This window comes from Salvelinus fontinalis, chromosome 5 (assembly GCF_029448725.1).
Source record: "Salvelinus fontinalis isolate EN_2023a chromosome 5, ASM2944872v1, whole genome shotgun sequence".
Taxonomy (NCBI): Eukaryota; Metazoa; Chordata; class Actinopteri; order Salmoniformes; family Salmonidae; genus Salvelinus; species Salvelinus fontinalis.
The window spans coordinates 16,152,727-16,180,149 of record NC_074669.1 but is presented as its reverse complement, the minus strand read 5'-3'; the positions used below and the strand labels follow the sequence as shown (position 1 = coordinate 16,180,149).

The 27,423-nt window shown below is 41.2% G+C and overlaps 1 protein-coding gene and 1 long non-coding RNA gene across 3 annotated transcripts; one reads left to right on the top strand and one right to left on the bottom strand.

Moving 5' to 3' along the window:
• Window positions 1-1,496: 1,496 nt before the first annotated feature.
• On the bottom strand, window positions 1,497-27,423 carry LOC129855209 (zinc finger protein 8-like). 2 transcript variants are annotated; one of them, XM_055922624.1, is made up of 2 exons: window positions 27,137-27,423; window positions 1,497-3,277 (listed from the first exon to the last, which is right to left on the bottom strand). In XM_055922624.1, the coding sequence occupies exons 1-2, from the start codon at window positions 27,318-27,320 to the stop codon at window positions 2,343-2,345; spliced, it is 1,119 nt and encodes a 372-aa protein (XP_055778599.1). In that variant the 5' UTR covers window positions 27,321-27,423; the 3' UTR covers window positions 1,497-2,342. The 2 variants fall into 2 exon arrangements, with proteins under 2 accessions (XP_055778599.1, XP_055778600.1); XM_055922625.1 differs by lacking the exon at window positions 27,137-27,423 and adding an exon at window positions 13,189-17,879.
• LOC129855210 (uncharacterized) lies at window positions 2,960-16,374 on the top strand. The gene is made up of 2 exons (XR_008759443.1): window positions 2,960-11,857; window positions 11,951-16,374. It is a non-coding gene; the product is annotated as an uncharacterized LOC129855210 (long non-coding RNA).

The following is a 27,423-nucleotide window of genomic DNA, read 5'->3' as shown; positions in this document are numbered from 1 at the left end:
TGTTTGTCTTGTTTTATTATAGAAACAAATACTAAAGTAGCCTACAACTTAGTTCCAGTGTCTAAATTGTATCATATGGAGGCTCACCTTTTGTGATGTACAGGATAAAGTGGCTGAGGATGCCTCCAGTGTTGGACAGTGCAGATGAAATGCAAAACTGAACAAATACAGTAAACTTACAATGTCTCGTAAGGCAACAGTTTTGGCTGCATTTCAGAGCTGCCTCTTCTTGGTAATAGTTCAGAAGCTGTGTGCCTCTTCTGAGATTCTTCACTATTGATGAAAATACCAGGGTATCGACGAATTCAACAGTATAGTAAGAAGTCGGTGAACACCTCGATTCCGTGTGGTACACCAAACTCATAATTGTTATCAAACTGCATGGAACAGTCATTGTGCGTGTAATATGTAATCAAATCATTTTAAAATTCAAGTTGAGAGGACCGTGAACATTTTCGGATCTGCGAGGTTTCTTGAACTTGGTCGATTGACAGAAATGATGACTGCTTGCACCAGCTATGAGTGTCCCTTCTCATGTGTGTCACGACTACATAGGCTACCTCGAGATGAGGACGACCGGAATCTCTCCATGCGCCAAAACCTAAATGTTTTCTTCACTTCTAATTGCAAGGGCAAAATGTCTGATCTCTGCAACCGGTTTTAATGTATGTACCCTACTACTAGCAGTACACATAGTGTAAACGTACATTTGTTAGCAGTTGCTATTCACCTTATAACCTAATGCCGAAAAAGCATTTGAATACTTCCTTTGGCGTATATTATTGACTTTAAAACAACTCAATTCAGTCAACTTGATTTATCTGACCGTAATAGATGATCAGTGCACACTCTCAGCACTAAGGCAACCTGACCCTCCCTCAATGCAAGTAAGCAGTAAGTCCAGACAGAGAGGGAATGCCACAAGCCATTGTTCCCCCTCCCCACAATACCTGCTGTTTTTAGAGGCAGACATTAGAGAGGATTACCATAATTGTACCTAGCAGCCTATTCTTAACTAGATTAGGAGATTTAAGATTTCTCCCTTGTTCTCTTTTGTTCCACTCGCTTACAAACTGCCATGCTTATGCAGGGTTTGGAGTCCAGCTCTCAGGGTGAGGGAGGGAAAGGATTTTAGTAGTAACATGGACCCTTTGAGCCGGGAAGGCTGCCCATACTGTAGGGACTTGCCAGCACAGCCTGAAGCTGGTCTCCCCCCCACACAGACAGCCTACACTATATATATATTGAGACAAGGGCAGTGAATAGTGAGTTGAATCCATCACAACCACTGGTGGGGTTATTATTCATTCTCAGAGGGAAAATAATCACAGTAATGTAGTCATGACATCAAATGTTGAACCCACCGATCAGTTCAATGGTCCAACATTTTAAATGTTTAATAGTGCACTTTTATCTACCTCAGAGGATCGTTTTGCATAGAAGCTTTCTAACGTCACAAACTAGAAAACTGTCAAGAAAGAGAGAACACTTCAATGAACAAGGTTATCAACATTTATTATGTTGTGAATAAAACACACCATCCCTGGATGAAGAAAAAATACATGTTTCACAAGGTTCATTTTTATGAATGGGCCCACTTAAGCATATCAATCATTGCATCTTAATTGTCTCTCCCATGTGAGTACTTTTTGGATTTATGTAATTCCTGAAACATCAGTCATCAACACGGCAATGATATCATTTCTCCCGTGTGAGCTCGTGTAACTTTTGATGGTCAATCGGATTGAAGCCTGTGCCACAATTAGGGCAGTAACAATCTTATCTCTCCTCTGTGTGAATTAATTTGTTGATCGAGCTGTAGCATTAGTGTTTTGCCACAATCAGGGCAGTGAAATGGCTTCTCTCCCCCCCATACAGGGTTGGGGTTAATTGCACAAATTCAGTTCTAATTCAATTCCCTCTCCCTGTAAATTTCATTTAATTAAATTCAAATTTCAGGTCAGTAATTACTGTCCTCCCAATTCTAATGTTAGGTAAATTCCAAGAACTCAATTCCCAATTCAATATTATCCCTAATTCCACAAATTCGAATTAAATTCATTCAGGCTTCTTTCTGGCTGAATATGTCACTGTTCAGACAGCTATAGTGTAGATATATAAATACAAGTTGAAATGATTTAAAACAAATCCTGCAATAAAAAAATTCTAAGTGCATAAATTCCATACATTTTCATTAAATTCCAAAGATGAAATGTTTTTACAATTCCAACTCAACAGTCTAATTCCAAATCCATAACTTAAAGATTGTTGAAATTTGAATTGAATCCAATGTAAATTCTCCACTGCTTGAGTGAATTCAAGAATTGAATTGGAATTTCGAACTAAATTGGAATTGACCCAAACCCTGCACCTGTGTGAATCCGTATGTGTTTTTTCAGATTACTGCTGTTGCAGAATCCTTTGCCACAAAAATGACAGTGATAAGGTTTCTCTCCTGTGTGAATCCTCATGTGTCTTTTTAGATTTCCGTTCTGGTTGAATCCTTGGCCACAATGACGACAATTAAAAGGCTTCTCCCCTGTGTGAATCCGCATATGTATTTTTAGATGTCCACTCCGAATGAATGTTTTGCCACAATCATGGCAATAATATGAATTCTCTCCTGTGTGGCTCCTCATGTGTCTTTTCAGATCTTCATTCTGGTTGAAGCATGTACCACAAACAGGGCAGGAACAATAGGAAGTAGCATGACTTTGACTGGGTGATTTCAGGAGGGAGAATTGTGTCCATGTCTTACCCTTAGTATTGATAGGGGACTTTTGTCCTTTTGCCATCTCTGATCTCTTTGATATGACTGGCTTAAAACCTGACAGAGGTCCTCCAGTCTCCATACCACCTACACTTTCAATGTTTTCAGTCTGAGCTGCAAAACAGTCTGGATTTACTGCAGAGAGGGGCTGGGAGACACTGGTTGGTTCTGATTCTATGTAGTCCTCTCCATCAGGTTGTGTTGTGATCTGTTCAGTTGTAGGGTCTCTCTTGCCATTTCCTTCCTTTTGGGCTTGTGAGGGATGAGTTGGGTCCTCATCACAGTCACTTTTCACACAGCCAGCAGTGAATATGGAGTCTTTAGTATCAGTCTCAAACCCATGAATCTGCTCTTCCTCCTGACTGGTCCTGAGTTCCTCCTCTTCCTCTTTAATCTGTATGGGCTCTGTGTCCTCCGGTCCCAGACTGGGGCTCCACTCCTGCTCACAGTGCTGCTGCTTAGGGGGAACCTCCTCTTCAGAGACAGAGAGAGTACGCTGCTGGAGGTCTGGAGGAAAGGAGAAAGGATGAAACGGAGAACTTAATGCTGACATTATTACATTTAGGCCTACCCGCTAACTTTAATATTACACTTACCAAAGTGTTTGGTCCTTTAAAAACCTGCTGTATGTAAAATAGTGTGCTTTGAATTGGGAAATAAATCAATGTGACTCTGGATGACAACATAATGATGTTTGTTTACAACATCAGGGCTGTTTTCTTAAAGAAGTTACATCCACTTCTTGTTTTGTTTACTTGCCACGGTACTAACGAGTATCACTGAAAGCGAAGATTCTCAGGAACATATGAGTCTTCAGTTTCCCTCTACAATGCTCATAAGTTGCACAGGACTCCGCACAGAATGACTGGGGAAAATAATTGATGCAATTGTGATTTTCTTTCTATGAAATTTTTGAACGGTTTGGGCTATTGGCAATTATGACCCCATCCCTGAAAGCTAAGACTCAGGAACATACAGGTAACTGCCAACATAAAGAGTCTTAATAGAACAGCTTCAAAGCACCTTTGCATAGATTCTACTAGTGTCTAGAACTCTATTGGAGGGATGCGACATCATTCTTCCATGAGAAATTCCATCATTTGGTGTTTTGTTGGTGGTGGTGGAAAACGCAGTCTCAGGCACAACTCCAGAATCTCCCATAAGTGTTCAATTGGGTTGAGATCTGGTGACTGAGATGGACAAGGCATATGGTTTAGTTTTCATGTTCATCAAACCATTCAGTGACCACATATGCCCTGTGGATGGGGGCATTGTCATCCTATGCAGGCATAGCCATTGTAGTCAAAATAATGGGACAAAATAATGGCCTGCCCAGCATTTTTATTCATGTATGATGGGATGTTAATTGCTTAATTAACTCAGGAACCACACCTGTGTGGAATCAACTTTGTATCCCTCATTTACTCATGTGTTTCCATTATTTTGTCAGTTACCTGTATATGTGTCTTCTGTTTCCCTCTACAACACTCACAAGTCACAAAGGACTTAGAAGGGACTGTGACAAGACTGCACAGAACGACTGGGGAAAATAAATTGATCTTCTGTTCTTACATGCTGACCAGACCGCACATGCGCCATTGCGAGGAAGTTGATTTTGTCCACCCACACCAGACGTGATCAGGACACGCAGATTGAAATATCAAAGCAAACTCTGAACCAATTATATTAATTTGGGTACAAGCATTAAACATTTATGGCAATTTAGCTAGCTAACTTGCTAGCTCATTTGTCCTGGGATATAAACGTTGGGTTGTTATTTTACCTGAAATGCACAAGGTCCTCTACTCCGACAATTTATCCACAGATAAAACGGTAAACCGAATTTGTTTCTAGTCATCTCTCCTCCTTCAGGCTTCTTCTTCTTATGTGGACTTAATATGGCAGTTGGCAACCAATTTTAAAGTGCATTACCACAACTGACTGGAGTGTGGACCTCAGTTCATCTTTCAATCACCCACGTCGGTATATGCTCCTAAAAAACAATGAGATGGGAGAGGCAGGTCTTGCAGTGCGTTGAGCGTCACAAATAGAACCAAGTTCTATTTTAGCGCCTGGCTACGCAGACGCTCGCTCACATGCACGAGCAGTGTGGGTGCAATGATTGAATAACATGTGTGTACATTTATTTTTCAACACTCGCGCCCGCAATGCGTACGGGCTGGTCAGCATGTAAGAAAGGTGAAATACACAATGATTTCCTGATGATCCTTTGTCTGCTTTCCTAAACTTTAAAATATTTGTCTGATGTATTTCAAATCACTTTAAAGCATATTTCATTAAATTGCTGTTTTGAAGCTAATTTTCTGCTATTCTACACATTTTGCAATGGAGCTAAGAGAACATGTGCACTTTTAAAAGCATATTTCCTGCAATTTGACATATTTTGCCATGGCTTATGCTATCTGAGTTACTCAAACATAACAAAATCAATGGAGGCCCCATGCCATGCCATTTGGGTCATTTTAGATTCTAACTCACTGGTTTTTATTTTGGTGATTTTATTTGAAAATATACATACTTTATCTAGTTTTAGTCGTTTACGTTAACATGGTAATTTTTTCCCAACACTGTTTGACATACATTATATAAACTCAGCAAAAAAAGAAACGTCCTCTCACTGTCAACTGCGTTTATTTTCAACAAACTTAACATGTGTAAATATTTGTATGAACATAAGATTCAACAACTAAGACATAAACTGAACAAGTTCCACAGACATGTGACTAACAGAAATGGAATAATGTGTCCCTGAACAAAGGGGGGGGTCAAAATCAAAAGTAACAGTAAGTATCTGGTGTGGCCACCAGCTGCATTAAGTACTGCAGTGCATCTCCTCATGGACTGCACCAGATTTGCCAGTTCTTGCTGTGAGATGCTACCCCACTCTTCCACCAAGGGACCTGCAAGTTCCTGGACATTTCTGGGAGGAATGGCCCTAGCCTTCACCCTCCGATCCAACAGGTCCCAGACGTGCTCAATGGGATTAAGATCCGGGCTCTTCGCTGGCCATGGCAGAACACTAACATTCCTGTCTTGCAGGAAATCACGCACAGAACGAGCAGTATGGCTGGTGGCATTGTCATGCTGGAGGGTCATGTCAGGATGAGCCTGCAGGAAGGGCACCACATGAGGGAGGAGGATGTCTTCCCTGTAATGCACAGCGTTGAGATTGCCTGCAATTACAACAAGCTCAGGCCCAGACCATGAAGGACCCTCCACCTCCAAATCGATCCCGCTCCGGAGTGCAGGCTTCGGTGTAACGCTCATTCCTTCGACGATAAACGTGAATCCGACCATCACCCCTGGTGAGACAAAACCGCAACTCGTCAGTGAAGAGCACTTTTTGCCAGTCCTGTCTGGTCCAGCGACGGTGGGTTGGTGCCCATAGGCGACGTTGTTGCCGGTGATGTCTGGTGAGGACCTGCCTTACAACAGGCCTACAAGCCCTCTGTCTAGCCTCTATCAGCCTATTGCGGACAGTCTGAGCACTGATGGAGGGATTGTGCATTCCTGGTGTAACTCGGGCAGTTGATGTTGCCATCCTGTACCTGTCCCGCAGTTCTGATGTTCGGATGTACCGATCCTGTGCAGGTGTTGTTACACGTGGTCTGCCACCGCGAGGATGATCAGCTGTCCGTCCTGTCTCCCTGTAGCGCTGTCTTAGGCGTTTCACAGTACGGACATTGCAATTTATTGCCCTGGCCCCATCTGCAGTCCTTATGCCTCCTTGCAGCATGCCTAAGGCATGTTCACGCAGATGAGCAGGGACCCTGGGCATCTTTCTTTTGGTGTTTTTCAGTAGAAAGGCCTGTTTAGTGTCCTAGGTTTTCATAAACTGTGACCTTAATTGCCTACCGTCTGTAAGCTGTGAGTGTCTTAACGACCGTTACACAGTTGCATGTTCATTAATTGTTTATGGTTCATTGAACAAGCATGGGAAACAGTGTTTAAACCCTTTACAATGAAGATCTGTGAAGCTATTTGGATTTTTATGAATTATCTTTGAAAGACAGGGTCCTGAAAAAGGGACGTTTCTTTTTTTGCTGAGTTTATACAAATGTATGTGGACACCCTCTAAATGAGTGGATTCGGCTATTTCAGCCTCAACCATTGCTAACAGGTGTATAAAATCGAGCACACACCCAAGCAATCTCCATAGACAAACATTGCCAGTAGAATGGCCTTACTGAAGACCTCAGTGACTTTCAATGTGGCACCGTCTTAGGATGCCACCATAGGATGCCAAGTCAGTTCGTCAAATGTCTGCCCTGCTAGAGCTGCCCCGGTCAACTGTAGGTGCTGTTATTGTGAAGTGGAAATGTCTAGGAGCAACAATGGCCCAGCCACAAAATGGTAGGCCACCCCAAGGTCACGGAATAGGACCGCCAAGTGCTGAAGTGAGTAAAAATCGTCTGTCCTTGGTTGTAACACTCACTACAGTCGGGAGCTTCATGAAATGGGTTTCCAAGGCAGAGCAGCGGCACACAAGCCTAAGATGCGCAATGCCAAGCGTCAGCCGGAGTGGTGTAAAGCTCACCGCCATTAGACTCTGGAGCAGTGGAAACGCGTTCTCTGGAGTGATGAATCACGCTTCACCATCTGGCAGTCCGACGGACTAATCTGGGTTTGGCAGATGCCAGGAGAATGCTACCTGCTCCAATGCATAGTGCCAACTGTATAGTTTGGTGGAGGACTAACGGTCTGGGGCTGTTTTTCATGGTTTGGGCTAGGAGTTCTTAGTTCCAGTGAAAGGAAATCTTAACAGTACAGCATACAATGACATTCTAGATGATTCTGTGCTTCCAACTTTGTGGCAACAGTTCGGGGAAGGCCCTTTCCTGTTTCGACATGACAATGCCCTGTGCACAAAGCAGGGTCAATTCAGAAATGGTTTGCTGAGATTGGTGTGGAAGAACTTGACTGGCCAGCACAGAGCTCTTACCTCAACCCCATCGAACACCTTTAGGATTAATTGGAATGCAGACTGCGAGCCAAGCCTAACCACCCGATCTCACTAATGCTCATGGCTGAATGGAAGCAAGTCCCCGCAGCAATTTTCCAACATATAGTGGAAAGCTTCCCAGAAGAGTGGAGGCTGTTATAGCAGCAAAGGGGTTTTGGATTTGAGATGTTCGACGTGCAGGTGTAGTGTATAGTGTAGTGTATATTTGTGTTATTTATAAGGCGCATTGAGCTACTGTTGCTTCAGATGTCACGTATCTTTGACAGTACATTGTTTACAGTTGTGCACTGTAAATGTAGCCTACAGTTCTAAGGACGCACAAAGTTACTTATTTTCAAGCTCATTTTCTGTCTCATGGGATATGGGTTGCGTTTTACATGAAAATACATTTTACTATCATACCACATTTAGCCCTCCATTCAGCCATGACAATTGTATGCTATTTTCCCAACTTCAAATAGCGATTAGCCTACAGCTGTGCACCAACGGAGGGTCCAAGACTTAACACTGATCAATTAAAAACACTCACCAGAAAGTTTTTTTAAAACAGAATCAGTTCTGATGGCGAACATCATCTCAGCCGAGAAAAAAAAAAACATGATATTATTAAAATAGTGAAATGATTTCAAATTCCCATCCCTAGTTAATAGGGAATTAATGTTACACAGAAATTGCTAAGTATTCAGAAGATTGCACTGTACTTCAGCACTGTAAAGGTCTGCCACATCTGCCTCTGACTCTCACCATCCCTAAAAAGTTGTTATCATTCAGAGCCCTAATAAAGGTGCTTGTCAAACCTGATAGATCAATGTCATCACAAAATGCAGCCTAAAATTCACATGAATTAGCCAATAACTCCTCCTTCAGATAAAGGCCTACGCAACTCCTGTTTTGAGCACATCATTTGATCATATGCTGAGGGTATAAAACTATGGTGTTCAACTTGAGCCAACAGTGATTTAGCCACAACTTTTGAACATGGTGTCATTCTTTAAAAAAAATGAATGGTTAGAAGGGCAATGGGTCATGTCAATTTTTGGGGAAATGCAAGAAATTAGTTTTAAGTGGCAGAAATCTGAGTTGCGATGAGTGTCCACCAACGACATTGAGTCGCTTAGGGTCTATACTTGAAAATGTCCATTCTTTAATTATTTATTTGTACCTATGTTTGTGCCGTATAGCTGCAAGCTTTCCTTTGGGTCCTGAAATCGGTATATTTATTTTTAGTAGCGTTTTACCCAACCTCTGCCGAGGGAGGCTTTGTTTGTTAACGGAGAAAGAGCTGCACGATGCGTTCTTTTTAGCAAGGGACACAAAAAAAATTTAAATCTAAAAAACGATTGATTCCAAATCCAACTCTATAACAATCAGGACAAGCACAAGTAGGTAGTAAAAGCGTTAAATAACATTGGATTACGGTGCGCAGTTTAAAAGTCAGGGTCTAAATTTACTGTTGAAAATTAGAAAAGTAGAATAGATATATAAGGTGTAATTAAAAAATAAAATAAATCTTGTTATGTCAGTCACTGACAGTCACTCAATTAGCCCATGTTTTAGCTGGCTTGACTAATTTACCAATCTAAACTTGTAGTACTCATTATTGAATTACCGACTGGGGAAGCCTCCATTGATTTTGTTATTCACTGTCACTCAATATCATAACCAAAAACATTGCACACATTTCTCACCACCCTATGGCAAAATGTGTAGAATTTAATGAATTTAGCTGTAAAACTGCTAATTGTTCTCTACGCCCTATGGCAAGATGAGTAGAATTGCAGGAAATTAACAACAAAAAAAGAACATTCTCTCTGTTGCCTGTATACTTTTCTCAAAAGTCACTAGAAATTAGCATTTAAAATCTGTTTTTCAACAAACCAAAAAAGTCTGGGGGCTTGCCCCCAGAACCCCGTAGCAAAGTGTGTCTCACCCCTAGGATTTCACATTTTGGGGAATATTAACAGGAATATATGGGAAATAACGGAAATATATGCAAATTAATATTAACACCATTTAAATGCTTTTTACATTGGATATATTTACCATCTCATATGGAGACAGAAACATAAACATTTTACCTTATCATAAGTAGACACATTTGCAAATGATTAAATCCTTCCAATAGAAAAAAATATATATATTTGTTACAAAATTGAACTTTAATAAAATTATATGACTCTTCACATGGGATGATTTCACTGAACAACAAAAGGGAATATTGAATGATCCCCAATGATCCATCGCATCTCCCAAAACGTTTTTAACATACATCTGTAAAATGATAGTCCAGAAACTAAAGCTTTGGTTGTCTTCCTCTCAGGCTTCACATGTCTTCTCCCTGGACCTCAATGTCCACCTCTTGACCATCAGACTGAGGCCTCATCTTCACTGTCACTTTCCAACCTTGTTGAGGATGGCTCGTTGTCAGGCTCAAAAAGCCTCAAATTTGCCCAGATGGCCACCAATTTTTCAACCTTTGTATTGGTCAGTCTGTTGCGTGCTTTGGTGTGTGTGTTCTCAAACAAGGACCAGTTGCACTCTGAGGTGGCTGATGTTGTTGGGATTTGGAGGATGATGGAGGCAACAGGGGAAACAGCCTCAGATCCACAAAGTCCCTTCCACCAGGTGGCTGATGAGGTATGTTGGCACGACTGCCATATTGCATCTCCACCCCAAAGCCCTTGCTTGGAAGTGTACTTTGCCAGACTGCCAAGAACCTTGCCCTCATCCAGGCGGCAAGACACGGTAGTGATGACACCATAGGCCTTGTTGATCTCTGCACCAGACAGGATGCTCTTGCCAGCATACTTGGGTCCAACATGTATACTGCAGCCTGTATGGGCTTCAGGCAGAAGTCTTCACGCTTTTTGATGTATTTCAGAACTGCAGTTTCCTCTGCTTGGAGGTAGATTGCTGCTATAACTTGATGACCCTTCACATTCCTAACCATTTCCTTGGCTCTCTTGTAGAGTGTATTCATTGTTTTCAGTGCCATGATGTCCTTGAGGAGCAGATTCAATGCATGAGCAGCACAGCCAATGGGTGTGATGTAAGGGTAGGACTCCTCCACTTTAGACCAAGCAGCCTTCATGTTCACAGCATTGTCTGTCACCAGTGCAAATACCTTCTGTGGTCCAAGGTCATTGATGACTGCCTTCAGCTCATCTGCAATGTAGAGACTGGTATGTTGTCCCTTGTGTCTGTGCTCTTGTAGAATACTGGTTGAGGGGTGGAGATGATGTAGTTAATTATTCCTTGCCAACGACCATTCGACCACCCATCAGAGATGATTGCAATACAGTCTGCTCTCTCTATGATTTGCTTGACCTTCACTTGAACTCTGTATCCAGCAAATAAGTAGATAAAGCATGTCTGGTTGGAGGGGTGTATGCTGGGTGAAGAACATTCAGAAATCTCTTCCAATACACATTGCCTGTGAGCATCAGAGGTGAACCAGTTGCATACTCAGCTCGAGCAAGACATTCATCAGCATTTCTCTGACTACGTTAATCCACTGAGTCAAAAACACTTCTGATTCCAGGAGGACCGTGAGCTGTTGCTATCAATAAGATGTCTGATTCATCATTTTCACCTCGAATAGAAGTAGAGGGACTTTTGTCAGAGGTTGCTTGTTGTGAACGCTGAGGGAACTTTATGCACTTGGCCAGATGATTCTGCATCTTTGTTGCATTCTTCACATATGATTTGGCACAATATTTGCAAATGTACACAGCTTTTCGTTCTACATTAGCTGCAGTGAAATGTCTCCACACATCAGATAGCGCCCGCGGCATTTTCCTGTAAAGATTAGGGGGGAAATGATATATTTAAAAAATATATACAATTCCATGTACAGATAAATAGTTAAGCAGGTAAGATAAATGTTTTAAAATGAAACATGTATGGAATAGAGGTCGACCGATTAATCTCCATGGCCATTAAATTAGGGCCGATTTCAAGTTTTTATAACAAATTGGTAAATCTGCCTTTTAGGACCCGACTATGGCCGATTACATTGCAATCCACGAGGAGACAGCGTGGCGGCTGACCACCTGTTACTCAAGTGCAGCATCAAAAGGACCTTGTGGCTGCAAGGAGCCAAGGTAAGTTGCTAGCTAGCATTAAACTTATATTATAAAAAACAATCAATCAATCTTCACATAACATGTCACACGTGCTCCCTCTCCGGCCTCTAGGTCCCCAGGCTGCTCGTTATGGTGCACACCTGTCACTATCGTTACAAGCACCTGCGCGTCATCACCTCCCTGATGACCTTCCCTATATATGTCTCTTCCTTTGGTCCCTTCCCCAGGCGTTATTGTTTCTGTTCCTGTGTCAGTTCTGTGTGATGTTCGTGTTTCTTATTTTTGTATTATGTTGTGTTTAGTTATTAAAAACACTCACTCCCTGAACTTGCTTCCCGACTCTCAGCGCACGTCGTTAAAAATCACTAGTTAACTACATATGGTTGATGATATTACTAGGTTAACTAGCTTGTCCTGCGTTGCATATAATCAATGTGGTGCCTGTTAATTTATCATTGAATCAAAGCCTACTTCAACTTCGCCAAACGGGTGATGATTTAACAAAAGCGCATTCGCGAAAAAAGCACAATCGTTGCACAAATGTACCTAACCATAAACATCAATGCCTTTCTTAAAATCAGTACACAGAGGTATATTTTTTTTAAACCTGCATATTTAGTTCAAGTTAGCAGGCAATATTACCTATCAACTCCCGATATTAGGCTGGCAATACTAAAGTGCCTATAAGAACATCCAATAGTCAAAGGTATATGAAATACAAATGGTATAGAGAAATAGTCGACGCGTCATATTTCCTATAATAACTACAACCTAAAACGTCTTAACTGGGAATATTGAAGACTCATGTTAAAAGGAACCACCAGCTTTCATATGTTCTCATGTTCTGAGCAAGGAATTTAAATGTTAACTTTTTTACATGGCACATATTGCACTTTTACTTTCTTCTCCAACTCTGTGTTTTTGCATTGTTTAAACCAAATTGAACATGTTTCATAATAAAAAATAAAAAAAATATTATATTAAGTTAAAATAAAAGTGTTCATTGTTCATTCACTATTGTTGTAATTGTCATTATTACAAATATATATATAAGAATCGTCCGATTAATCGGTATCGGCCTTTTATGGTCCTACAATAAATCGGTATCAGCGTTGGAAAATCATAATCAGTCGACCTCTAGTATGGAAACAGGTGAATTAACACTCCTCAGTTAGCAGGCTCAAGCAAGCTAAAACCCACATGGTAGCAAAAATTATCTAGCTGAAATTGTTAACAAGTTAGAAATGATTTAAACACTTTGCTGTAGGCTACTATTTACTAGTTAACAGAAAATCATGTATGTCATATAAAATATATTCACTCCACCCAGTATTGTAATCAAAACTTACCAGAAAGCATGTAGTCCTTGGCTTAGACAGTGTAGTAGTGTGGGATCAATAGCATCTCATTAGTGTGCAAGAATCAGCTGTGATGGAAGAGTGCACTGCACATGTGATGGAAGAATGCACTGTGCATGCAGAGGGTTGCAATTCCATTGAAAACCTGTGTTTACCACAGAACTTATTTTCTGTTTATCCAAAACCCAGCGGATCCGACACCTTACACTTGATTACAGCTGCACTACAGGGTTTGACAGGCCGTTAGCTTAAATTAACACAGCGGAGCTGTCGAGATATGACTCAGAAAACATTCCTCAATCCAGGGATGAGAAATTGCGTTGTACTCGGAATTGTTCCATTATCCCAAATGTTACAGCGAGATGATTGAACATAGCTGTCGGAAATAGCAGTAATTCAATCTTCTCGTTGTAACAGTTGGGATAACGGGACATTTAAAAAAAATTCAACACTCACAGCCGACGAAGATATTAACATTTTATATTCATCCAATGTCTGGCATGTTTTTGGATGACGTGATAACATCATCACTGCTCACGCTTCTCCCTGTACACACTGAGGGCTAGCGAGCATGTGTAAACCAGATGCAATTCAGATCTGTCCAAAATAATCCCAATGCGTTTCTATGGGTTTACTATGGACCTAAACTTGTCGCCTGCCTTCCTACCTTTGTTAGGTCGAAGACATGAGCATCTCCTCATTATATAAAGATCTCTGTATGGAGGTAGATCATTGACATAATGATTTGAGTGTGTAGAATAGATTTGTAGTTGTAAACAAAATGTGGGTAACTGATCAATTGTGAACATGAAATAATAATCAGTAGTTGTGATCGCATTCACAAATGTATTATTTATTCTGTACACCTGCGCATGTCAATTTTGTGTGCTCAGACTTTTGGCAGTGCTTTAGCGCCCTACCGTGACAAAAATATTTGTAGATGTGCAAACAGCAATTACTAAGGAGAGAGAGAGTAGGAGTTCTTGGAGGGACCTGTTTCTTCTAACCAATCAGATGAGGTTTTTATAGACCAGCATACTCTACACTGGTTGGTTGGTGACAGCTCACATGGGCTGTGATCGTCTGAAGGCAACCACCTGTTAATTACAATGTGCATTACAAGGTTACCACTGAGACTGATTGCACAAAGTCCACCAAAGAAGCCCAACTGTTAGCTGTCATAGCAGGTAAGCTTAAATGTATTTCTTTTATGGCTAGGTAGCAAGCTTTTTTTCTTCTTTGTAATATTTTTTGGGAAGCTATAAGCCATTGCTATTAAGAGTTTGTAACTAGCGTTGTAGTCTACCTAATCAATTTCGATAGCTAGTGTCAAAGTTATTTTGCAAACATTTTTAAGCTAGCTAGCTTGATTCTGTATGGAGACATAGTTAGCTGGCTAGCATCATTATATTAAAAACATATTATTCACCTGCTAAGACCTAGCAACTGACATAAATCCCATGATTTATTGATCACCCAGTTAGATCTGGTGTTTTAGTAGAAGCATAACTGAGGGTAGAAAATAATTTATTTAGGGTTTGACATTGTCAGCCAATGTCAAAGCTATCTAAACCGTTTACAAATTGTCTGTCTCCAGGCTGAAATCCACTCCCGAAAGGACCCCGTCAGCTCCACAATGCCCCGGGGGATGTGAAGGACATCCAGAACACTCTGGCAAAAGCATCAACACCATTGAAAACCCAGTCAGCTAGCCTCAGCTGTGGAGAACCTGAAGAATATCTTCTCACGTATGTTCAGCTGCACCGTTGCATGCAACTTGATTGGGAATTATTGTTGGCTTGCATTGCATTTGATGTGGCACAATGTATTTGTGTGTGTATATATATTTCTCCTCCCTTCTAGAGCAGTGCCTGAGAAGGTGGCAAACACTCCGTTAATGACAAAGTATGATGAACTGCTGGAGGTTCGGCACAAGCTGGTGAACCTGGAGTGCTCATGGAATGACCTCATGTACGATCACTACCGCATGGGCAGCAAGAACCCGCACAACATTAACCTAATTTGAAACTACTTTGGCAAGGTGTAGGGCCTGTCGGACATCCAGGCCAAGCAACTCTGGATAGCGCTGCAGCGCGCCATGTGCAAGGCTGGAGGCCAAAGTGAGCAATGACTCTGCTGCAGTGCTTCCTAAAACATTACAACACCTTGACAGGTTCTTCAAGCTCTACCATAAAACTGTGTCCATGAGGGTGCAGAGGATCTGACAGCCAACAAGATTGTGTCCCTCACCTGGGTCCTCAATTAATACCTACAAAACTAAGTCTGTACTGCCCTCTGTGTGGCTAATGTAGCATCAGTGATCTGGGCACCAGTCCAATCATACAGTGCATTCGGAAAGTATGCAGACCCCTTGACTTTTTCCACATCTTGTTACGTTACAGCTTTATTCTAAAATAAAATAAAAATTTAAATGTCCCCCCTCAATCTACACACAATAGCCCATAATGGCAAACCAAAAACAGGTTTTTCTAATTTTTTGCAAATTTATTCAAAATTAAAAACAAAAATATTACATTTACATAATTATTCAGACCCTTGACTCAGTACTTTGTTGAAGCACCTTTGACAGCAATTATAGCCTTGAGTCTTCTTGAGTATGACACCTGTATTTGGGGAGTTTCTCCCATTCTTCTCTGCAGATCCTCTCAAGCTCTGTCAGGTTGGATGGGGAGCGTTGCTGCACAGCTATTTTCAGGTCTCTCCAGAGATGTTCGATCAGGTTCAAGTCCGGGCTCTGGCTGGGCCACTCAAGGACATTCAGAGACTTGTCCCGAAGCCACTCCTGCGTTGTCTTGGCTGTGTGCTTAGGGTCGTTTTCCTGTTGGAAGGTGAAGCTTCGCCCCAGTCTGAAGTCCTGAGCGCTCTGGAGCAGGTTTCATCAAGGATCTCTGTACTTTGCTCCTGCTCCATTCATCTTTCCCTCAACCCTGACTAGTCTCCCAGTCCCTGCCGCAGAAAAACATCCCCACAGCATGATGCTGCCACCACCATGCTTCACCGTAGGGATGGTTCCAGGTTTAACCCATTTTAGAATAAGGTTGTAAGGTAATAATGTGGAAAGTCAAGGGGTCTGAATACTTTCCGAATGCAAAAGTATGTTTGTTTAGCCAGCCTGCATTACATGGGAACCACCAATAAATTATATATTCTCTCTGATTTTCTGTGAATGGGTGTTTGTTTCTGTATGTACTGTAACAGTGTTGCTTCCGTCCCTCTGCTTGCCCCAACCTGAGCACGAACCAGGGACCCTCTGAACACATTGACAACTGTCACCCACAAAGCATTGTTACCTATTGCTCAACAAAGCTGAGGCCCTTTTAAAGCTAGGGAAACTACTACTTCTAGGTTTCAGAGCGAGTAAAGTCACTGATTGAATGCATGTGTACCCTGTATATTCAGGCATTGCTGTTTGTCTAAATGTCCACAGTACATTACAGCACATACATGGTTCTCTCATTTATATATCTGATTGTGTTCCAGTGTGGAGATGGTTCACCCAGAGCAGAGCAATTATTATAATAATAGTTATTAAAAGGTTTAGTTGTGCAGAAAGACAAGCTTACACTCTCCCACTCTTCCACAGTCCAACATCAAAGAATTGCTGCACAAGGCTCTGCAGATGGACAAGACGGGCGGGCGGGCAAGAAGATACAAACCCCGGAGTCTTCTGTGAAAGTCGATCAAATAAAGCAATTTTGAGAGCCTGACACAGAATTGGAACACTCACTTGTAACTCATCTTCATTGATGCCATCTGTATACCATTTGTACCCATTGGCCTAAGATGATAGGTGTGCTGTCATAATATATATGTATAAACTTAAGTGGTTCATTTACAATCTTTGGAGAATATTGATATTGGCGAGTACAACATCACAAGACCAACCCGAGTTCTGTGTAATTGCTCTGTTTCAAGCCATTTGTCTTAAGGGTTTTAGTACCGTTATGTTTGACTAGTACACCTTCCTACCATTAGGGTGCAGGACAGTCTTAGCCAGTGAGAACCATGAGGGGCCTAGCTTTGTGCCTGCCTCCAGTTGGCTACCGAGTGAGAAAGGCTGCATTCTGTTCTACTAGCCCCTCTGCACCCCCAACTCCCCTGAGGTACTAGCACCATATCCTACCACTATATAGTAGTGGTCTTCAGTGATATGAACGGCTGCAAGTTTGTTCCTCCATGCTTGGAAAAGGTCCAGAAGATCCAACATGCACCTGGTTTGCATCCCTGTATTGTGTTAATTGTTTTCACAGCCCTGTAAGTAATGAGACTTCAAGACTGTGACCATACAATTATAATTAACATTACTATTCATGTGTGGGCTACTATGCCATCTATCTGGAGTTAGGGTGACCACAAGTCCCTGATTGTGCGGACAGTCCCACATTTTGGTCCTTTGTCCTGCAACTAAACAATCATGTCCCGCATTTTATCAACAAATTTAAACCCCACCAATTTCACTTTTTGTTGTTGTTGATTAGTCCTGTATTTCAGTCAGACATTCCAACCGGTCTCTTGCATGCACGTTGAACTGATGAAAACATATACAGTACCAGTCAAAAGTTTGGACGCACCTACTCATTCAAGGGTTTCTCTTTATTTTTACTATTTTCTAAATTGTACAAAAATAGTGAAGACATCAAAACGATGAAATAACACATATGGAATCATGTAGTAACCAAAAAAGGGTTAAACAAATCAAAATATATTTTATATTTGAGATTACTCTAAGTAGTCACCCTTTGCCTTGATGACAGCTTTACACACTTGGCATTCTCTCAACCAGCTTCATGAGGTAGTCACCTGGAACGCATTTCAATTAACAGGCGTGCCTTGGTAAAAGTTAATTTGTGGAATTTCTTTCCTTCTTAATGCGTTTGAGCCAATCAGTTGTGTTGTGACAAGTTAGGGGTGGTATACAGAAGATAGCCCTATTTGGTAAAAGAACATGTACATATTATGGCAAGGACAATTCAAATAAGCAAAGAGAAACGACAGTCCATCATTACATGAAGGTTATTGAATCCGGAAAATGTCAAGAATTTTAAAAGTTTCTTCAAGTGCAGTCGCAAAAACCATCAAGCGCTATGACGAAACTGGCTCTCATGAGGACCGCCACAGGAAAGGAAGACCCAGAGTTAACTCTGCTGCAGAGGATAAGTTCATTAGAGTTACCAGCCTCAGAAATTGCAGCCCAAATAAGTGCTGCGTGAATCAGGCCTTCATGGTCGAATTGCTGCAAAGAAACCACTACTAAATTACACCAATAACAAGAGACTTGCTTGGGCCAAGAAACACGAGCAATGGACATTAGACCACTGGAAATCTGTCCTTTGGTCTGATGAGTCCAAATTTTAGATTTTTGCTTCCAACCACAGTGTATTTGTGAGATGTAGAGTAGGTGAACGGATGATCTCTGCATGTCTGGTTCCCACCATGAAACATGGAGGTGTGATGGTGCTTTTCTGGTGACACTTTCTGTGATTTATTTAGAATTCAAGGCACACTTAACCAGCATGGCTACCACAGCAATACGCCATCCCATCTGGTTTGCGCTTAGTGAGACTATGATTTGTTTTTCAACAGGACAATGACCCAACACACATCCAGGCTGTGTAAAGGCTATTTGACCAACGAGTGATGGAGTGCTGCATCAGATGACCTGGCCTCCATCACCTGACCTAAACCCAATTGAGATGGTTTGGGATGAGTTGGACCGCAGAGTGAAGGAAAAGCAGACAAGTGCTCAGCATATGTGGGAACTTCTTCAAGACTGTTGGAAAAGCATTCCAGGTGAAGCTGGTTGAGAGAATGCCAAGTGGGTGCAAAGCTGTCATCAAGGCAAATGGTGGCTACTTCGAAGAATATAAAATATATTTTGATTTGTTTAACACTTTTTTGGTTACTACATGATTCCATATGTGTTATTTCTTTGTTTTGATGTCTTCACTATTATTCTATAATGTTGAAAATAGTACAAATAAAGAAAAACCCTTTGTAGTGTATATCTTAAGGATGAGGTAGCGTAAACACTTCTCCAATCGTTGAGATCTGATATTCTGCGCAGTGCAAGATGATACATAGGCCAATGTCATAAGCCTATCATCAACTAATATTTCTCAATTCCCTCCGGGCTAAATTTCTGCTAACTTAAGAGGACAGTTAGGCCTCCTAACTACTTACAAAAAGCATGCTTCTGATGAAGAGCTACAAAAGTAAGTAAATAGCCATTTTAGACTGAAAGATAAAGTTTATTACGTCAAAGTTTTACACCTGGGCGGCAGGTAGCCTATTGGTTAGAGCGTTGGACTAGTAACCAAACGGTTGCAAGATCGAATCCCCGAGCTGATAAGGTAAAAATCTGTCGTTCTGCCTCTGAACAAGGCAGTTAACCTACTGTTCCTAGGCCGTCATTGAAAATAAGAATTTGTTCTTAACCGACTTGCCTAGTTAAATAAAGTTGAAATAAAAACCTGTGATGCTCATTCAACATATTTGCTGCTACTTCACTCAATCCCATTTTTAAAGTCTGCCATCCTGTTTTACATTCCCTGAGACCAATCAGAAATGTTTCCCTGGCCAAAATATTCCCAGATTTTCATAAAACAGCTACACATGGGCTCTCGTTTCTGCATCACCAAATTTTGCTCAAGGCAAGAGTTGGCTACGCTTCAATTGCTCGTTGGGTGCAGGGGACGCCAGGGGTGTAGTGAGGCCAGAGGACACCGGAGTGGCGCTCCGCCACTTCTTACAATGGTGCCCGTTTAGTAAATGTCGATAAAAGCTGAATCAATGTCTAGGACAATCACATAATGATTAATTAGTATTCTACACAACAGAATCAAATACACTATACAAAACATTAAGAACACCTGCTCTTTCCATGACAGACTGACCAGGTGAAAGCTCTGATCCCTTATTGATGTCACTTGTTAAATCAGGGGTTCCCAAAACAATTTGGCCCACAACTCCATTTTGATATCTGAAAATTCCCACGAACCCAACCATTTGAAAAAATTATTAACAGCTAATGATAACTTTTTTTTATTGGAGCTATGGCAGTCAATTGAAAAACAGTCAAACAGTATTTCTGATTGTATTCTCAACTCACCATCATATACTTTTAATGTAAGGCTTTGACAGCCAATGGCAAATTAGTCTGACATCTCACCACCACCAATGAGATGGGTGTGCTTGAAGCATGTCGCATCAGAGCTTCTCAAAGTCAGGGGGCGTGGTTGACAGTCTGCACCTTATCTCTCCTGTCACATCCAACCTGGATTGATAGTTGTTTTTAATGCAGACAAGAGTACTAAATCAGCGTACCATGAGTTTTAATGCTCGGAGGGAGACGGCACAGTATTTTGAGCCAGGAACCAAAACTCCTCCATGGTGACACGTGAATGAGTTGTCTGCAGCAGTCGGTCACATCACAGCTCGATCAGCTGTTCAATTTCCCTAACCGGCATGTCAACCGAGCCAGGATCACAGTTAAACGAATTTCGATGATTCGGTTACTCATCTGTAGAATTGTTTTGCATTTCCTCTGAGTGCAGAGGCCTGCTCACCGTCCCGTGATAGAGGGAGCACCATCTCTGCAAAAGCCCACCATTCAATCGATTTACATCAATATAGCCACGCAGCACACTGAACATCCCCTGTGCTATTTCATGCTTGGGAATAGCATCACCCGACATGTAGCGAACAAAAGTCAATGCATGGGCATCTAGGCCCTCACAGCTAACGTCCATTTGGAGAGCATAAGGTGGGGAGTTGTGCCGTTCAGTCAGTTTCCTCTTGATTGCTAGCTTTAGCATCAATCATTTTCATTTAGAATAAGGTTAACCACATGACAATGGTTTTGAGGGACAAAGCCAATATTATTATGTTGTTGTTTTTTTACCAGGATTTTGGAAATTCTCCCACGATACCATTTTCATATCAGGCCCTTAGTTTGAGAACCGCTGTGTTAAATTTTGGTCCCATGTTTCATGAGCTGAAATAAAAGACCCCAGAAATGTTCCATACGCACAGAAAGCTTATTTCTCTCAAATGTCTCTCAAATTTTGAGTACAAATTTGTTTACATCCCTGTTAGTGAGCATTTCTCCTTTGCCAAGATAATCCATCCACCTGACAGGTGTGGCATATTAATAAGCTGATTAACCAGCATAATCATTACACAGGTGCACCTTGTGCTGGGGACAATATAAGGCCACAAAAATGTACAGTTATGTCACACAAAACAATACCACAGATGTCTCAAGTTGAGGGAGCTTGCAATTGGCATGCTGACTGCAGGAATGTCCACTAGAGCTGTTGCCAGAGAATTTAATGTTAATTTCTTTACCCTAAGCCTCCTCTAACATTGTTTTGTCAGTACGTCCAACCGGCCTCACAACCGCGGACCACGGTTATGGCGTTTTGTGGGCGAGAGGTTTGCTGATGGCAACGTTGTGAACAGAGTGCCCCATGGTGGCAATGGGGTTATGATATGGGCAGGCATAAGCTACAGACAACGAATTCAATTATATTTTATTGATGGCAATTTGAATGCACAGAGATACCGTGATGAGATCCTGAGACCCATTGTTGTGCCATTCATCTGCCTTCATTACCTCACGTTTCAACATGATAATGCACGGCCCCATGTCGCAAGGACTATACATCATTCCTGTAAGCTGAAAATGTCCCATTTCTTCCATGGCCTGCATACTCACTAGACATGTCACCCATTGAGCATGTTTGGGATGCTCTGGATCAACGTGTACAACAGCGTGTTCCAGTTCCTGCCAATATCCATCAACTTCGCACAGCCATTGAAGAGGAGTGGGACAACATTCCACAGGCCACAATCAGCCTGATCAACTGTATGCAAAGGAGATGTGCTGCGCTGCATGAGGCAATTTGTGGTCACACCAGATACTGACTGGTTTTCTGATCCATGCCCCTACCTTTTTTTAAAGGTATCTGTGACCAAAAGATGCATAGCTGTATTCCCAGTCATGTGAAATCCCATAGGTTAGGGACTAATGAATATCTTTCAATGGACTGATTTCCTTATATGACTCAGTAAACTCAGTAAAATCTGTAAAATTGTTGCATGTTGCGTTTCTATTTTTCTTCAGTATATTTTCGAATGAGGTTAATGTGCGTGTTCTTGCTGCCAATGCCGTACATGAGATCATTCCATGAGCACTCCAGGTTCAGACTGTAGTGGTTCTCCAGCAGTTCAGCTTGCTTTATCATTAACGGAGTGTCTGCCACCATCTCAGGCACCACACAGGAAGGGATGAGAAATATGAATATATACAAATACATTGTAACTGTACAGTGTAACATCAAATGCAATGCGAGCCAACAATAATAATTCCCATTCAAGTGGCATGTAATTGTGAAGCTTAACATACCTGAGAAGATATTCTTCAGGTTCTCCACAGCTGAGCCAACGGACTGTGTTCCATCCCAGCATATTTCACGTCGTCAATGGTGTTGATGCTTTTTCCAAGGAGTTCTGGGTGTCCTTCACGTCCCCCAGGGCCTGAACAGACCCAGTCTAACTGGGAGTGGATTGCAGCCTGGAGAGTGGGGACAGACCTTTGTAAATTATTTAGAAACAGTTTTACATTAATCAAAGGGCAGTAGCTAAAGATTTACAGAGTGCAGCCATTGTCAAAGCAACATCTTAAGGATCAGACCCTTTTTTCAAAATTTTCACCAAAAATGACATACCCAAATCTAACTGCCTGTAGCTCAGACATTGAAGCAAGGATATGCATATTCTTGATACCATCTGAAAGGTAACACTTTGAAGTTGTGTAAATGTTAAATGAATGTAGGAGAATATAACACATTAGATCTGGTAAAAGAAAATACAAAGAAAATACGTTTTTTTTGTACCATCATCTTTGAAATGCAAGGGAAAGGTCACACATTCAGCTAGGAAGCTGGGTGTAATTTAGATGGTGCCCCCAAGAGGGCAACAGTGTATGTGCAAAGTTTCAGACTGATAACTTCAAGAATGAAGTCTAGGCAAGTTAGTTAAGAACAAATTCTTATTTTCAATGACGGCCTAGGAACAGTGGGTTAACTGCCTTGTTCAGGGGCAGAACGACAGATTTTTACCTTGTCAGCTCGGGGATTTGTCTAACGCTCTAACCACTAGGCTACCTGCCGCCCCATGACATTTAGTATGAAGTCACCCAGGTGTCCTTCACGATTTGCCCAAATGTACCCAAGTGGCCGAATTGGTAAAGCGATGCATTTTCAAGAATATAACTATAGAAAACATACAAAACGCTATGCTAATAAAAAATACAAGTTTACACACTCCCAGGAATGTCATACATTTGGATTATTAGCTTCCCTACATAAAATGTACTAACAGGAGACGCGACAAGAATGCTGATCCAATGTCTCCAAACACAGAAGTGAAATATTTAAGATAAGGGCCAAGTTAGCAGCCAACACTGATCTAAAGTCATAAGTGAACACAACACAAAAGACACAAAATGAAAAAAAAAAAAATACAAATGTTGAAATAGTACACACTATTTACAGTTACAGAATTTAGAACACCCTCTACACAAGATTGTGCTGCTGGTCCCAAGTCCCAAGTCTTTTCTGCTGTAAAGCACTTACCATCCTCCACTTGTATGCTGGCTGGGTATTCACACCTCTAGATGGCCGGGCGGGGGTTTGTTGTGGAGCCAGAGAGAGCAGCAATTAGACTAAGTGGGGGATGGAGGACTTGACTGTGGTCTCTTTGAAGTCGGTCTTTACCACAAAAAAAAATAAAAATCTGTTAGAACTTATTACTTATTTTATTTAACCTTTATTTCAGCAATACATCAAATAAACAACAACACATCTATAAACATATATTATATAGAGTGGGGAACACTGTTGTGAAGTGTGTGAACCAATTATTTTTACATTTTTTAAATTAACCTTTATTTAACTAGGCAAGTCAGGACAAATTCTTATTTACAATGACGCCTACCCCGGGCGACGCTGGGCCAATTGTGCGCCGCCCTATGGGACTCCCAATCACTGCCGGATATGATGCAGCCTAGATTCGAACCAGGTACTGCAGTGTGTTAGACCACTGTGCCAGTCGGGAGCCCAAATGTGTATTGTATGTTGACTTTGACATGTTGTGGCTTTCGGATTTACAATATAAATATAAAGACTCGTATTTCACTTACCAGTTTACGGTAATGTTAGCGTCCTCTCCTTTAGCTGTTGTCTATGACACTTTCCCGGTAGATTTCTGCTAGAATATCGTCCAAAATCTGTATACCTGGACTTTCATTTAGCTTTTCCAGTATTAGTAGCCATATTGTAAGTTCAACATTTGCAAAACACTTAGTTTTCATAACTCACAGATATGCAAGAATATGTCGAAGCGGGTTACGCATAAATGTCCAAACAGAACTAGCCTCCTGGCACGCTAGGTTAGCTGAAAGTTTGTGCGATGGACACGGGTTTCCACATACTCTCGTAAAGCACAGCGCATTGGCTATCTAGCTAGCTTGGTTTCAAAATGATAGGTGGTCATTTGACAAAGATACAGTCAATCAAGGGAACACAGCCCGTGTCATCGGCACGCAATGATGCCATATGGCCATGATGCCTTCCTAGCTAAAATTGGTTTCCCAGTGGATTGACTGAATGCAGACTGATCTAGCAAAGGTTGGTTACTTTTTCACTTGTGAGGGATAAATACGAATGTAATTTGACTGGTTGAAATAACGTTTAGCGTTTGATTTTCACAGATTTATTTCTTTGCAAGTTGAACAAGTGGAAATACAATTTAGATTGCATACTATATGGACCGTTTTAGGATATGATAAAGGATTTTATCTAACAAAACGACACTACATGTTATCTCTGGGACCCTTAGGATGACAAATCAGAGCAAGATTTCAGAATGTAAGTAAATATTTTACCTTCATTCGTGAATGTATCAAACCTGTTGCAGTGAAAAAAGTGTTTTGTTGTTCTGCACTCTCCTCAAACAATAGCATGGCATTTTTTCGCTGTAATAGCTACTGTAAATTGGACAATGCAGTTAGGAATTGCAGTTCCTCAAGAACTTAAGTGTCTTATATGGGCAGAAAACTTAATGTAAACTCACTCACTTTTGTACATCGCCTTGGTCCATAAAATTGACCTTATTTTAGCGCTCCAATAATGTAATACTTCCAAATCAACTGTAATGTCAATACCAGTGTAAAGCACAATTTCTCCCCTTTCCAACAGAATCAATTACATGACCGCCACGCTGCTCGTTTCTGCATGATTCAAGGCAATGAGCCCCGTCGGGTCTTTTTAAAAATGGTGGGTGGGGAAGCGAAACTAATGCGTGATAGTGAGAAGGAGAGATGTTGTGTGGGAAAATTGCTTTTTTTCACTCGATCTGTCCAACTTATCACCTTATCACCTCTAAAATGTAAATAAAACACTATAAAGAGTTTATATAATGTATCATTACATACCTATTTGAAGGTTTGTGTCGAATTTGAATCCGGTTTTTAGGGCGGTGCTAAAGTGATCTTAGAAGTAACCAGCGGCTTTGAGAATGATGATCGCATGCAATGATGACGCAAAAAATGACTAGGTATCCCCCCTTACCCCGTCACTGTCCATTTCTTGTTTTTAAACGATGAGAGAAGTGCTACACCTGGTGGAGAGAGATTGTAAGACAGAAATAATTGCTTTATGCGTGCTGTACTTTACGACATGACAAGTCACGATGTAACGGAGGGTCTGTTTTTTCTACTTTTCTCCAATACTATAGAGCCATTACTATGTCGATCAACGCTTGAATAAAAACAGGTTCACACCCCAGATTTTGAAGTCAACACAGTCGCTACAGTCCCATTAGTTTTCTTTGTAGCCTCGTTTGAATGTTGCGGGTTGCGCACATTTGTACGGAATGGGGTGAGTTTACGTTATATGTACAAACGTTTTTTTTCCCTTGCTAAAAACTATGTTGTTGACACATTATGCTAATTGAGTAACAACTCAATCGATGTCCCGCCCGTAGACGGGACATCGATCCCTACATATTTAACAAACTATTTTCTACCTTCAGTTATGCTTCTACTAAAACACCAGATCTAACTGGGTGATCAATAAATCATGGGATTTATGTCAGTTGCTAGGTCTTAGCAGGTGAATGATTCATTTTCTAATGATTATGTGGCTCCATACAGAATCAAGCTTAAAAATAGTTTGTTTTCGGAAGCTAGCGTCAGACTACAACGTAAAAGTTAAACTCTTTAACAACAATGACTTGGACAATTGCTTTCAAACACCTATTACAAAGTAGAAAATAGCTTGTTACCTATCCATAAAATAAAGATATTTAAAGTTACCAGCCATGACAGCTGGGCTTCTTTGGTGGACATTGTGCAAGCAGTCTCAGTGGTAACCTAGTAATGCACGTCGTGATTGACATGGGGTTGCGCCAGACAACACAGCCCGAGTGAGCTGTCACCAACCAACCAGTGTAGAGTATGCTGGTCTATCAAAAACCTCATCTGATTGGTTAGAAGAAACAGGTCTCTCCCTGCCAAAATTCTGAGCGTGAGAAATTGACATGTGCAGGTGTACAGATGCAATTATTGCTTGCAAATATTAAGTTACACGTTTGCGAATCATAGGTTGCAAATACCATTACAACCACATGTTTTCCCCCATGTTCACAACTCATCAGTTACACGTTTGAGAACGTGTTTACAACTACTGTACAGATTATTATTTCATGTTGACAACTCATCAGTTACACTTTCAAATTGTGTTTACAACTATAAAACTATTCTACACACTCAAATCATTATGTCAATGATTTACCTCCATATATATGTCGCTATTGCGCCCCTTAATTAGAAAGACGTATTGAGTAGCTAACAAACCTGCTCTGTGTATCTTTAACGTTATATCAGGCTCAGGTTGAAGAACAATGTCGAGCAGCCTCTGTAGACGGACAACTTCCTCCTGATACTCCGCTATCGTTTTTTCAACGACCCCGAATATCTCATCGGCAGCAGCTGTTAATCTCTCGTTGAGAAAAACCCTCAACAACTGTATTTTAAACATTGTTAGATAATGCAAGTGGAGTATTCACTAGATTGCAAGCGGTGTTGTTTTCATCACGTGGCACGGCATGAAAGACAAACGCATCCTGTAGGTTATCAGCGTC